Source organism: Megalobrama amblycephala, linkage group LG13, assembly GCF_018812025.1.
Source record: "Megalobrama amblycephala isolate DHTTF-2021 linkage group LG13, ASM1881202v1, whole genome shotgun sequence".
Classification (NCBI taxonomy): Eukaryota; Metazoa; Chordata; class Actinopteri; order Cypriniformes; family Xenocyprididae; genus Megalobrama; species Megalobrama amblycephala.
In genome coordinates, this window is record NC_063056.1 from 29,211,869 (window position 1) to 29,227,165 (window position 15,297).

Here is a 15,297-nt window from a genome sequence, read left to right on the forward strand (position 1 = left end):
TTTTTTTTTTTTTTTTTTTTCTTCACATAATTTTTTGTGTGTGAAAATACTAATGTGCCTAAGATTTTTTTCACAGTACTGTATGTCCAAAGAACTGAAGTGTGTCAGGTAGAACTAGAGCATTTCAGTCTGCTAACCGTTACTCCTGATCAGAGGCTTTCATAAATATTTAGTTTATACGTAGGGTTACGCTTCAGCTAAGTTTAATGGTGCAATGAAAAAATATTTAGTAGTGCCCATTTACATCAAAATTAGGCCAAGTTGTAACTTAAGCACAGCTGGTGCAAACCAACCCATTAGCAATTAACAACCATGGAAATAAACTAGAAAAGACAACTCAGGCAAACAGGAAACCAGGAAAATTAAACTAAACAAAACATGGCCATTACACTACACACCACCTCCCGTAACAAAACCAATAGAGAGAGGGAAGTTCTGGAGGTGGATAGGCAGGCAAAGGGCAGCATGGAGGAGTTGACAGAGTAAAACACCAAGGAGGAGACAATGGAGGGAGAAACCGGGGGAGATGGAAGAAGGAGGCAGAGAGAGACCCAGAACAGAACCATCAGGACGAAGGCCCATGATGGAATCGATGGAGGGAGAAGCCAGGACCCCGACTGACTGAGGTGGAGTCTGGAGTGGTGGAGACAGAGCCGGAGCCGAGGAGACAAAGACCCGGAGTGACACCGTAGGCCAGGAGGGCCAAGTTGGAGCCACAGGCTCGAGGGGCAGAGATGAAGACAGGGGATCGGCAAACTGGGGTGGAGCCAGTGGGACTGAGGACAATGGTGGAGCCATAGGGAAGGAGGGTCGATGCATAGCTGAAGATTTAGAAGTCCCAAGCAGAACCAGAGCAACAACTGACCAAGGTAAAGCTAGAAGGATAAGGAAGCCTGGCGGAGCCTGAGGGATAACGGGCCACAGTGGAGCCAAGGGAGCATGGAGCCAAGGAGGAGCCGATGGGTTGGATGGCCGAGGTGACAAAGGGACTCGGAGGCCTGAGGTGGAGCTAGGGGATTGACACACCAGGGTGGAGCTGGAGACCTGGAAGCCCAAGGTGAATTCAAGGAGCTGGGCAGAGACACTGAGGGGCTGAAGGGAGCCAGTGAAGCCAGGGCTGAGGAACTGGATGGCATTGTCTGAAGAGGAGGGAGTGCGAGGATAGGTGGAACCAGCGGCGACAGAGGGGACTGACTTGGGGACTGATCATCCAAATCATAATTCCATTCCTTGTGGATATGGCACAGCACACCCTCAGTTGTATTAGCATGACTCCACTCTATGCTCTCAAACTCCTTCAAAAATGAACAGAGACACCAGCTCACACACCTGGCCAGACTTGGCTGGCATAGGTCTGCCGTGGGCTTTGGCACTGGCTCTGGGTTTGTAGCGTGTGTGGAGGTGTTGGCTGGATTCTGGTTCTGTGATGGTTGTGGCAGAGGACATTGACGCAAATCCATTAGCAAAAAAGTTTCAATGTTTCTCATATTGCATACCAGGTTATTTCATAATTATACAAATTCTCTGATAATCAAACCCACGACCTTATTGCTTGTAATTAAAGAGCCTTATTGAAAAGTAAACAGTGCTATCATGCAGTGTTATTGCACCTTAGTTACACTTGTACAGTGCGTCATCAGCTCACCATAAAGTATACATACAGTGAAGATCATAAAAAGACAACTACTTTCCTCTAACATAAAATGTGTCTTTTACCATTTCACGCTTTTCTTTGAAAAATAAGTATTCTAGATTATATTAATATACTGAAGAAATAACTGTCTATATGACATGACAGGCAGAGTCAGAAAACTTATTTTGAGAATATTAAAAAATGAATCAAAGCCTTTTATGTTAGAATCCTTACAGGGCTCTAGACTTCTCCAATGTAAGTTCCTTATCTTTACTTAGATTTCTTTAAAGCTTCTCAGGAAGCTTCTCATTGAACATGATAAACATGCAAATCCCACTGTGGGAATGATGTGAATGTGCAGCTAAATAATGATGAAAGTGTGATGCATCTGAAATTCACAAATTTTGAGGGTACTCGCAAAGGAACAGCATGTCCCAGCAGCACAGATCTCAGCACTTGGTTAAATGTGCAACAGATTGCAGTAATTGAAATATCCAAAGTCCCAGTGATGTTATACGCAGTGAGATGAGTCTGAATCTATTATCTGAATCCCTTATTAAACACTTAGTGGCCTGCACTGCACAGATGTTTTCAAAATTAACAAATGATACATTTTATTTCCTTAATGGAATTTTGTGGTTTTACCAAAACAAAACAAAAAAGGAAATAAAAAGTATATCTGTTTTATCTGGCCAAATCTGCAAAGTTGATTGAGTGTTTACATATAGATGACAGGAAATGAATGAAAATTACAATGTACTTTGGAGAGGAAAGCAGGTTTTACTGCAGTTATGTAATATTTATATCATCACTTTCCAAGACCTTCAAATATAGCAAGAGATGGGGAAATATTGAGAGCTTCATTGCACAGTAGATGGATCAGGTTGAATACAAAATGTATTATACTGTTGTTGCTTGATTCTATTGCTAATTTGTAAAATGTTATCAACGTTTAATCTTGACAAACCTTTTTTTTCTTTTTTACAGAACTTTCCACCTAAATAGATAAGAAATATTCTTGTATGACTATTACTTCCACAGAAAGTAGCTGGTCGCCAAGTGAAATTACCTGCCTTTTTTTCAGTAATTTTTGTTTTCACAAATAAAAAAACCCCCACCAAAATAAACACAACACAACACAGAAAAAGGCAGCATAAACACTCCCCCCACAGCTTTCACAGCAGCTTGTACAATTACATTAATGTGTCTGATTCAAATGTAATCGACTTTGATCCAAAATCTGTGATGCATCACAAGGAAGGCTACAACTTAAAGCTACACTATAACTATTGGCTCTCTCATTTTAAAAATACGAAACTGCATGCATTTTGCAGAAGAACATTGTTTTGGTTGTGTTTCGGCTCTGCGTGACTGTGCAGATGAATATGGATATATCTACCGCTCATAAAACATTCACTAAAAGTCTTAAGAAATGTAATCAGTTTAGATGAAATCATCTCAAGCTGACTAGCTGAAGATGTTACTGTAGCTATACCCATTAATAGATGGTACTAACTTAAAAATAATTTCCAGCACAGCGCTACAACAAACATAGTGAAATGACCCTAATAGATAATGCTTTACAAAGAGAGCTCCATCTAGCAATTCATCTGTTGATAAAATACCTTACTCACCTGTTGTTTGATTAAAACGGCATTTCCACATTGCTTGCATTTTTAAATCCCTCACTTCTCACTATCTCCAAAAAGCCAAGCCAATGCGGAAAATATTAAAATATTTTACTTGAAAATGTAAATTATCCCATGATTTACTCACCCTCAAGCCATCCTAGGTGTATATGACTTTCTTCTTTCAGACGAATACAATCAGAGTTATATTAATGATCACTCTGATGCTCCCAAGCTTTATAATAGCAGTGCACGTTATTAACCCCCCGGAGCAGTGTGGAATACGTTGATGGATGTATGCACTTTTTTGAGCTTCTAACAGGTTGCTGCCATTATAAAGCTTTGGAGCATCAGGGTGATTAATATAACTCTGATTCTGTTCGTCTGAAAGAAGAAAGGCATATACACCTAGGATGGCTGGAGGGTGAGTAAAACATGGGGTAATTTTCATTTTCCAGGAGGTTCAAGATTTATCCTGCTCTATGTCAACCTTTCTCACCTGTTGTGACAACTAACCTATGCCACTCCCACGGCGTACACATCCCAAAGTAGTCAGAACAACTTTTCTCAATTTATGGATATGACAAGACATGCATAGGCGAGTGACGTATGTATGCAATTTCCTGCATAAACCATCTCACTAGGTATAAAATATAATCACTTATAATAATCAGGGTAAGACAAAAACAAAAACTTTTTGGAAGAAATATTAATTATTTATTGACTCATTATTTAAATTGTGTTATTTTTTTGGCATAGTGTACCTTTAAATTCAGCCTTGTTTAAAAGGAACTTTGCTTTTATCCAAATAGATAATTTTGTCTTCAGATTTAAATGTAAACATTTTTTTAAAAATATTAATTCAGACAATTTTGTTTCTCATCAGCAATAAAACATTCTAAGAAAAATGGCATAACTGAAGCCTCTATAAAGCACTCCACTGGCAGCCACGACGGCTCATTAAGTCCTGTTTTTAAGACAAGCCAACAGCTTCAGTCGATAGTAATTTCCAATGGAAATATCTAGAGTAATTGAGTATGGTGTAAAAGGTGCCATTGAACGTTTTTTTTTTACAAGATGTAATATAAGTCTAAGGTGTCCCCTGAATTTGTTTGTGAAGTTTCAGCTCAAAATACCCCATAGATTTTTTTTTATTAATTTTTTTAACTGCCTATTTTGGGGCATCATTAAATATGAGCTGATTTATGCTGTGCGGCCCCTTTAAATGCTGACGCTCCCCGCCCACGGAGCTCGCGCTTGCCTTAAACAGTGCCTAAACAAAGTTTACACAGCTAATATAACCCTCAAATGGATCTTTACAAAGTGTTCGTCATGCATGCGGCATGCATGCGTCGGATTATGTGAGTATTGTATACTGTTATATTGTTTTCATTGATTCTGAATGAATTTGAGGCTGTGCTCCGTGGCTAACGGCTAATGCTACACTGTTGGAGAGATTTATAAAGAATGAAGTTGTGTTTATGAATTATACAGACTGCAAGTGTTTAAAAATGAAAATAGCGACGGCTCTTGTCTCCGTGAATACAGTAAGAAACGATGGTAACTTTAACCACAGTTAACAGTACATTAGCAACATGCTAACGAAACATTTAGAAAGACTATTGCTCCGTCTGCCATTTTTCGCTATTGTTCTTGCTTGCTTACCTAGTCTGATGATTCGGCTGTGCTGCTCCAGACTTTACTGCCTGCCCTTGTCTAATGCCTTTCATAATGTTGGGAACATGGGCTGGCATATGCAAATATTGGGGGCGTACACCCCGACTGTTACGTAACGTGTTACTTTATGTTGAGATTCGCCTGTTCTTCGGTCTTTTAAACAAATGAGATTTATATAAGAAGGAGGAAACAATGGAGTTTGAGACTCACTGTATGTCATTTCCATGTACTGAACTCTTGTTATTTAACTATTCCAAGATAAATTAAATTTTTCATTCGAGGGCACCATTAAAATAATGTGCATGACAAAAAAAAAATCTCTTTCTAATCTTTAAAATCATCTTTATATATCTGGTGCCAGAATATCACTTTTCTTGAAGAGAACGACTCAGACGAGTATTTCAAAGGTGATAATTAGTGGCTTTAAAAGCCACAGCTCTTTTTATAGCCCAGCATGAACTCTTCATATAATGATCATGCAGTGCTGTATGTTCCTTCATGCATCATGAAGTACATACTGTACCATATTACTTATAGACAAAGGAAATCCCATACAATATAATAAATAATAACATACTCTCTTACAAAATTACAATAAATTTGTACATCTATTGAGGATATTTTATTAAGGATATTTTTAGTTTACAGTACTGTTTGCAGATAATCATTATAATCATGTCAAGAAATCACATTTAAAACAGAAATGTCATGAATCTCATTCTGGTCTGTGTATTTTGGGAGTTCACAGTTTGCACGTTTGGACGTTCATGGCAGTCTCAGGCCAACTGTATGAGTCCACCGCAAACTCTTCGTAGTCTGTGCTGTAGATGAGCGAACGAACAAAAGCCTCTTTATCTTGCGGCTCCGGGTGCAGCGTTGCCATTTTGTGTTTATAGGCGTACTCCACAATCTGTCATGATGCACATAAAAATGATTAGAATCTGTAAATAGTGACATGCATGAATCACGCCTGTGGCTTGAGATGTTATTGAGTCGAACCCACCTTCACAGCCAGCTTGAAGGAAACATCCTGGATGCTTTTGAGAGGAGGATACAGACGCCCCTCTGCAAGATCCTTCTCAGTCACCAGTTCTGCTATAGTCTGTGAACACAGCACAAACTGACGATTATTATGGACTTAAGTTATGGACAATATGTCTAATTACACCATTTGTGTACACGCACAAATAGTTTGAACCTAATTATTTTCTATTGTTTGTTTTTCTTATAGAACTACATCAAATATTCATCCCAATTTCCCACTGCTTACATATGTGGATTGTTTAGGCAGTAACACATTTTTCAGAACAAACAAGAGACTAAAATAATAACTAAAAAATGTATTTTGCCTAGACTTAGTCCTTTTCTTTTCGGCCTCTGGTCTGTGGTATCATTGTTGTTAACTACAACTAAAACTAACATTTTTAAAAACTGAAACTCAGACATGTTGCTTTGGCAACAAACTTAAAGGGTAAGTTCACCCAAAAATGAAAATTCTGTCATTTGTTACTCACCCTCATGCCATTTCACACCTCTAAGGCCTTCATTAATCTTCGGAACACAAATTAAGATATTTTTGTTGAAATCCGATGGCTCAGTGAGGCCTGCATAGTCAGCAATGACATTTTCTCTGTCAAGATCCATTAATGTACTAAAAACATGTGAGTAAAGTGGTTCAATATTAATATTATAAAGCAACGAGAATATTTTTGGTGCGCCAAAAAACAAAATAACAACTTATATAGTGATGGACGATTTCAAAACACTGCTGCAGGAAGCTTTGATTCGTTTTATAACGCTCCGAAATCGGCCATCACTATATAAGTTGTTTTTTTTGTTTTTTGTTTTTTGGCGCACCAAAAATATTTGTATTGAATGGCATGAGGGTGAGTAATAAATTACATTATTTTCATTTTTGGGTGAACTAACCCTTTAAATATGTTTAAATACAGCTAAATAGAAAAACAACACTGTGAGGTGCAGAATAACAACAAGTCTCCTGGAAAAACTGCTAGAGGGTCTTGCTGCTTTAATTAAACTTCAACAGAAGCACAGTCATGGTGCTTTGTTATGTTGCCCTCAAGATAATTCGAGGCCAACATCCTTTTGGCTCCATTAGAGTTACAGCAACCTTGACCACCAATAACAACACAGAATAATAAATCACAATTAGCATTGGTCATTTTATAATTAAGAACTCATCAAGAAAGACAACAAAAGTCTCCAGCTATCAGGTGCTATTGCTCATTGATCTACTTGTGTTATTTGCATCAATGTCCTGTCTCTAGTTCCCTCAGCTGGTTTATTTTGCGTACCAGTGTGCCATTCAGGTCACATTGGGTTGCTACAGTAAGTGATTATAGACCTTCCTGAGACTTGATATCCCAGAACCCTAACTTACTGAAAAATACAATAGCCTAGTGCAACCAGGGGGGATAGAGATATTAAGCATTCCAATGCTGTTTGAAGTTCAGACATCCACAATGCAGCTTCACTGGAGTTGTCCACAGACTGCAGGAGAAGTGATCCCTCTCACGCTCTGAGTATATCATTCCACTCTGAGCTGCTCTAAAGTGATAAATCACCTTCAATCGTACACGCTGATATAATGTTTTGACTCGTATGGCCTTGGATAAACTCTTTTTGCTGCAATGGATTGTTTCCAGCATAACGGCAGTGATTCATTGTGATTCATAAAAAGCTCTCTTGTTTATATCGTCTGACGCAACCATTCGCAGTACCTGACTAAAACACCGTCTGGCTGATATCAGGTGAAGCTTGATAGCTACGTACAGCAAAATACATGACATTACAGTGATAAAATGGAAGGCGCTGCATATTGAAATGGGATTTTATGGTTTATTACGAGCATGTAAATACAGAGAGACTGAAAAAGTAGGGCTGACCCTCAGAGATCCAAGCATTGATATTCATGATATATGTATATGTATATAAATATATATATTTTTTTTTTATATTAATTATAAAAATATATATAATATATTAAATTTTTTTTTTTTTTTCACCATTAAATGTGTCTTTTGGAAGCAATTAGTTATTAAATAAATTTTTGTTTAGGCAAAAATTTGCATTGGGGTATAATGTGGTAACAAGTTTAGGGTTGCAAAATTTCACCTTTTTTTTCCATTTTAATGCCATTCCAGTTTCTATGGCTATATTAAGTGGACGTTTTAAATTCACAAAACAATTCAACATAAATGTGTTTGGAAAATAATATATTTCAACCAGTAAGGATACAGTCAGGAAAAGTAATTTCACTATTTTACCATTTAAATACTGTAATAAATATTCATATTTAATCATATTTTAAATATAATCTAACAATTTTAATATGATTCATTTACTAAATATATATTGCAATATCAATGAGACAATAATGATGAAAAACTACAGAAAAAAGCCTCCATTGTGAGAGAACAAAACAAAAGTTTAACCCCTAATGCCCTATGCTTAGAAAAATGGTGTCAAATTTATGTACAGTACATCCAAAATTTCAGGGTATGTAAGCCTTTTCCCATCACTAGACATCACTAGACTTTTCAAACATGTGAAAAATCATGTAATCTGGCTGGTCCCATTTTGTGTGACTATATTTAGTGAAAGGTACATACTATTTAATTGTTTTAAACAAACAATATCAGAATTTGAGCCCTGTTGTTATTTTTTTAAATGATTATTTTTGCAATGTACAGTTAGAGCTTCACTGTATAATTTTAGTGAATCTGTATTGAATCGAATCAGGAACTGTGTATTAATACCCAGCCCTAAGAAAAAGTGAGTGAAAGATGGAGGCAACAGATTGAAATTAAAAGATTAAATTAGAGAGGAAAATTTTGAGAGAAAGTATCCAGAAACTTTATAAAGACAGATTTAGGTAGACAGAAAAGAGCAAGCGATATTCGATCACCTCAGCCGTAACGAGGAAAATATCCTCAGAGATGTGTCTCATCGCACAAGCGGTGACCCCCAGCCCCACTCCAGGGAACACATAAGCGTTGTTGCCCTGACCGGGGTAAAACTTCCGGCCATCAGGAAGGGTTACTGGATCAAAGGGACTCCCGCTTGCAAATATCCCCCTTCCCTGCAATATAAAACAAACAAAACAAAAAAAGAAAAGAAACAAAAATGTAAACAAACATTTCACTCTCTCACATAAATGTTCACAAATGCGACTCCTCCTCAGAAGCACCTCAGTGAGTGTGTAGCACTGCTCAGCAGTACACTCCGCCTTGCTGGTGGGGTTGCTTAAAGCGAAGATGATAGGTCTCTTGTTGAAGGACGCCATAGCCTTGATTATCTCCTCAGTGAAAGCACCAGCGATAGCTGCCACCCCTGTGAAGATGATGAGAGCTATTTGAGTACAATTGTCGTCCTAGGGCCTGCTGGGACAACAGTTATTTATTTATAGAGGGTATGCACGTGACGTCACCGTCGACCGTTATGACTGCGGTTACGCCCACTGAGTGGCAAAAGACTGAGCGGCAGCATTGGTTTTCAGCGTGAATGCCGCGAAAAACACCCAAAACGGGAAAGAGTTTTGTGATTGACTGTACAAATAGCTTTGACACAAAACCCGAGGTATACATTTTTAGACTGCCAAAAGTTACAGAAAAAAAAAAGCAAATGGATCACTGCAATTCACAGAAAAGGCTGGACTCCAGGCAGAGAAACATGGATTTGCAGTTATCATTTTGTGTCAAATTGTTGGATTTTGAGGTAAAATCATACCGTATATATTGTATTGTTATATATATTGTGTTGACAACTCATCATTTAAATATTTACCATCTTATATTCTGTATATTTGGGTGTTTTTAAATAAAAACTATACAAGTTTTAGGACTGGACAATATGTCGATATATATAACATTGATATAAGTGATTATGCGGATTTAAACCTACCTATATTGTAGTTTATATAAAATATTCACAGGCAGATTTGCTTTATGCATTTCCCCGGCATCAAAATCAGGCACATATAAAGGTCAGGAAACACGACTCCTGGCTGCATGTCAATATCCATGGATTAGGTTTATTTGACAAGTTGTAAGGAACATTTTCGAGTCCAACCTTTAGTGTAATTGTTTTGTTTTTTTTCCTCGCAGTTTCCCCTATTAAATCCAGTCATGCAGCAGGTTCCTTTACCACTCAGTCCAGCTAAGGGAGCGCGTTCCAGTGACGGGAAAGTGACGTCAATGCATACCCTCTATACAGTACATGCATACCAATTAAAGCAGTGGGTTTCAGCTCCTTCACAACATCCTCAAGCTTCTTCATTTGTGCATGCTCATGTGCAAACCTCTCTTTCTCATGGGTGAGGTGATCCCTTCCCTTAATGGAGGACAGAGAGATGACAATTGACAGATAAAAAGACGTAAAAATTTAGGAACACAGAGAACAAAAAGCATGTATAATCTGCCAGATGGGCAATAAAAACTGTAAAAATGTCACACTTAAAAATGTCACACTTTAAATGAGTATAAATGTCATTGCATTAGATAAAGTATAATAAAATTTAAATTTTTATCTGTATATCTGCCATTAATTTTAATAAAAGAAACCATAGTTGATTAGGTTTAAATGATGAGGCAATATATATACACTGTTTCTGGTTGTCAAATGTTAGTGGACCTCATCCATATTTCATGTGATGAACTACTACTAATAAAACTAATAAAAAAAAAAAATCACAGCAAAGGCTCAGAAAAGTGGTAAATTAGCACTGACAAAAGGTCCAGCATCAAAAGGTCTAGCACATGGCATTTGGTTTGATATTTTATTATCTAATGGGATGAAATTCACATTTTTAGGTGTCAGAAGAAAAAGGGACACACTGGTGTTCATTTAAATAAATAAAAAGAGGCATCTAATCCGAATGGTGACAGCCTTCCCGTACAGAATCTGAGCCATTAAGTAAAGTGTTGAGGATACAGCCCCAGGCTGCAAAGAAATGGAAAGGAGCAAGGCATGCGAAAATTGCTACGATCGCTGAGCTCCTCCATCACCACCAATCTGCCCTTGAGCAAGATTCTTACTCCAAGGAGTTTCAGGGAGGTGGACAGCAACTGGTGTAAAACAGATCACCTGGATGAAAGTATCATCATCACAACATCCCTGACCTCTTTGTCTTTATTAATCTAACATGGCCAAATGATCTGTTAAGCATAAAATAACAAAAACATCTTCTTTCAAGTTTAAAAAAAAATTCTAATGAAGACCTACCATAACATTCACTGACAATCAATAAACATGTCTGAATGAGTGTAAATTCCAATGCAAACCACATGGTGTGTTTGAATGTCAACATTGATATAAATATAACTTGTCATTAATGATGACCTCACCTTAACGATAAGTCCTTTAGAGTCCACCATCCAGATTTTTTTTATACACTGCTCACGAGGGAGCCCCTCCTTCTCCATCGCCATAATGATCAGCTCAGCTATGCCCATTGCAGCCTGAAAACATAAAAATGTGGTTAAAAATTAATAGATATACATTGCACATACACATCTAAAGAGACCAACTCTGTAAACTTCATAGTAATTCAATAAAAATCTTACAGCTTGAATCCATAATGAATCCACATCTTAAAAGAACATGAGAATCATTTCATACATTTTTAAATAGTTTTACTGACAGACAGGATGAACCATGGTATATTTGTGTCCGTGCATCACTGTGTTGTTAGTGCTGTTGTTTACTCAATATAGGGTGACCACCATCGAAATACTGAAACAAATGGCATTTAAAACTGTAATATGCCGATCTGTGTAGCCGACACACGCACCTCCCCAGCACCCTGAAACACAATGGTATGGTTGCACATTTTGCTCTTGGTAACGCGAAGGGCAGCCAGCAGTCCCGCCACAGCCACAGCAGCAGTACCTATGGGATAGGAAACACAAATATATTTTACTGAGATTATCTAATCTCTGTGGTAATTAGAAAAACTGCAAAAAATGAGCTAAGGCTTGAGACTCAACTCTGGAAGCTCATCAATTCTAGACATTAAGGTGGAGTTTAAAGTATATAGGGCTGAATTTCTGGAGGAACTGTCAAAGGAGTGAGATAAGCAGCTGTTTATAGATTCGCAACCTGTCGAAGAGGAAATCCACTTAAAACGCTAGAGGTCTGCTGATTTGGGGGTGAGTCTAGCTTGAGTCTAGAAGTCTAGCTTGCTTTACACGGTTAATAAAATAATTCCATATATGCATCATAACAGTTGGAGAATCGTAAACTTAATTTCTGAATGTATATCATTATGTTGGACAATGAGGGACCTTTGCGTGAAAACGGTTGAGAACCACTGGCCTAGACACATGGAAAATGTGCAAACTGTATCTGAAATATAAAACGACCACTGACATCACAAGAAATTCCAATATCAACAGCTCCCATTTAGAATAAACTGAAAACGACTGATCAGCTTTGCTCGCTCGCACCACTCTGGTGGACACATATGGTTAACTCTGTGAACGGTGAGATTAACTGAACACGAACCATCCAAACGTTTGATTGAAACTCAATTTCAAACAATAAGATTGTGTTGAAGTTGCTGATTGGAATGTGTCTGCAATGATAATGTAAAGAAAGGATAGAGTGAGAGAGGTGGATGGTAGAAAATAGACTCAAGATAAACACAGTCTTGATATCGAACCATAAATACAAAAGGGGTTTAAGCAACAATAGGAAGGAAAAGCAGAGTGAGAGATGTGGTCTGAATGAATAACTTACACTGATTTCAGCATTTTCTCAAATGAACTGCACTACAGACTAGAAATCAGCTTAAGCATTATATTATGACTCAAAATCTTAACTTATACTGTATGTGTTGTCTGAGCTTTCATAATTTAGTGCAAGAGAGACTAAAAACAAGTGTGCGACTAAAATCTCTTTTAGTGTCCATACCTTGGATGTCATCATTGAATGTGAGGTACTTGTTGCGGTATTGGCTCAATAGACGGAAGGCGTTGGTGTTGGCAAAATCCTCAAACTGGATAAGGCAGTTCACCCCATATCTGTGCATAACAGAAACATCAATATATTTCTTTAGAACTCAAGAAACACAACAAAATGAAAGATAACATCAAAGGTTTTACAAAAATCAAAAGATACATACAAAGAATCCTTACAAAATGGGAATTAAAATGATCCAAATCTTCACAGGCTAGTCTAAAAATTTAAATAACCCTTTATCATTTCATATAAAGTGGCTTGCTAATGCACTCCACTTCAGCCTGTAGAGGGGGCCATCCAACTGCTCCTCAAGCCCATCATACATGGGGTGGTTCAATCCTGAAGCATTTTTTCCTTCTCAGTATGGGCCTGAGACTGTTATTGTTTCTTTTGTAGGTGTTTCTACAGCCAAACACAACTCTCAATGGTCAGAAAATAAAATAAAAACCTTTAGCAAATGATGTGCTAACACCATGGCCTCTAATTCTCCCAAAGAAATACTATTAAGAAAAACACACCAACATGACTATTCAAAATAAAAAGCCAATGAACTGCACAAAATTGACTTTTGAATGGACTACAGCGGTAATTCAGTGGTTTCTCATGTTGTACATCCAGTCTGCAGAACAAAAGAAAGAACAACCCTCTGATTCCCCACTGATTGCCCCTTGGAAAATAGAGAGCAGAGGCACTCATCAGATTTTGATGCAATATTAGGTCTCAGACATCCAAACTTTGGAAACAGGATGAGTAAATACTGCACTGCAGAGATCCAGTCTGTCACTCAACCTAATGCAAGAAGAAGAGAGATCTGCATTGCTGCCTAGAGCTGTGAATACATATCATTCAAACACACACAGGGATTTGCTCACTATATTCAGAAATGACAGTTGTCTCTTGAAGCATCCATCCGTTTCTCTATTTCCATCAACAACATCATGAACAGAAAAGACAAAATGACAAAAGAAAACATAAAAGTATCCATATAACATGTGCATTGTATTTCAAGTTTAGTCATGAATGTTTTCCGAAAGTGGTAACTCTGTTGCACATCCATCATTCAAATCATGTTGGTTCAGCAATAGAACTGTCATTAATGAAAAGAACTGTTAATTGATCTGTTTGAGATTAATGTCAGATTATTGCTGTAAGCAACTGACTATAGAGTTAATTCGCACATGCACACTCTTCAAACAGTGCTTTCATTCGCTTGACAAACTACAAGATATAGAATGAAATTTGTATATATATATATATATATATATATATATATATATATATATATATATATATATATATATATATATATATATATATATATAAGAAATGATAGATATAGATTGTATTGCATGTTAGCTTGCTCATTTTGCACAAGAACATGATCTATTCAAGTCCATGTCATACTAAGCAGAAACTATGCTTCTAACCACAGGTTGAGAGCTGTAGGTTCAACCACATAACTTTGTAATGATGTTTGCTATGTTCTTGAGAAAAAAAACTAATTGTTCAACTACGTTGCAAATGACAGAACATGTTTAATTCTGTTCCAGACAATTATAATGCTAATTTAGCTGTCTCGTGAACATCTACACGAGTTCAATGCTTGATTTGCACAAAGGCTATTACTAAAAGATGACGCAGTTCCCACTTTTAAAGCAGAAGCTGCTGTTTATGGGCCCCAACTTGCAAGTATGTTTTATTGTTTATAAAGTTATATAGTTTCTGGGATGTAAACAAAGACTAACGCGGTTTGGCTTCGCTAGCCAGTTAGCTAAATTCTATTTCATACTTCTCCAACAAACTTCTATATAATCACACCAGCGAACTTCTTTTGGTGTTTGTTGGCGTTTCTGTTATCAGTGTACAGCATTGTTTCATTACGGCTTTTATGTTGTGTTTACCCACATGCTCGTTCATGTTATAAATTAAACAATACCTTTACAAAAATGCTACTACTTATGCTATCAATTACTTACAGCTACAGTAAAGCTTTAATCGGGATAACACCGTATATTGAAAGCTAACATAAACAGCAGTAACATTTATAAGTGACAGCATATCTAAACACTTTGACACAAATGCAAACAAAAATAATTTACATTCATAAACGTCCTTTAAAAACCGTGCTTGCTGAGGTTCTGCTTGACCCTCTTCATTACTGCTATCTGGGTCTGATTCGGGCTCAAATTGATACGGCAATATTGACGCCATTATTTACATTTCCAACGAAGCACATGCGACTTTTGCCAGTAATGGTAAGGGGCGTGGCGTTTCTGGACAACGTGAATTGTGACAATGTGTTCAGGACAGCAATTCAAAATACACTGGGCCAGCTAACCAATCTGAGCCCATTGTGTATTTCTGAGGGAGGGGCGTCAT

At 37.4% G+C, this 15,297-nt stretch overlaps 1 protein-coding gene across 1 annotated transcript in view; it reads right to left on the reverse strand.

Moving 5' to 3' along the window:
* Window positions 1–5,537: 5,537 nt before the first annotated feature.
* The window catches only part of me1 (malic enzyme 1, NADP(+)-dependent, cytosolic), a 95,508-nt gene continuing 85,748 nt past the window's right edge, over window positions 5,538–15,297 (reverse strand). The window contains exons 7-14 of the mRNA XM_048152091.1: window positions 12,871–12,980; window positions 11,750–11,847; window positions 11,304–11,417; window positions 10,185–10,290; window positions 9,149–9,291; window positions 8,867–9,040; window positions 5,942–6,040; window positions 5,538–5,848 (exon numbers count right to left, since the gene is read on the reverse strand). Coding sequence (XP_048008048.1) covers window positions 5,681–5,848; window positions 5,942–6,040; window positions 8,867–9,040; window positions 9,149–9,291; window positions 10,185–10,290; window positions 11,304–11,417; window positions 11,750–11,847; window positions 12,871–12,980 — 1,012 coding nt within the window. The 3' untranslated portion in view covers window positions 5,538–5,680. The remainder of the gene's footprint in view (window positions 5,849–5,941; window positions 6,041–8,866; window positions 9,041–9,148; window positions 9,292–10,184; window positions 10,291–11,303; window positions 11,418–11,749; window positions 11,848–12,870; window positions 12,981–15,297) is intronic.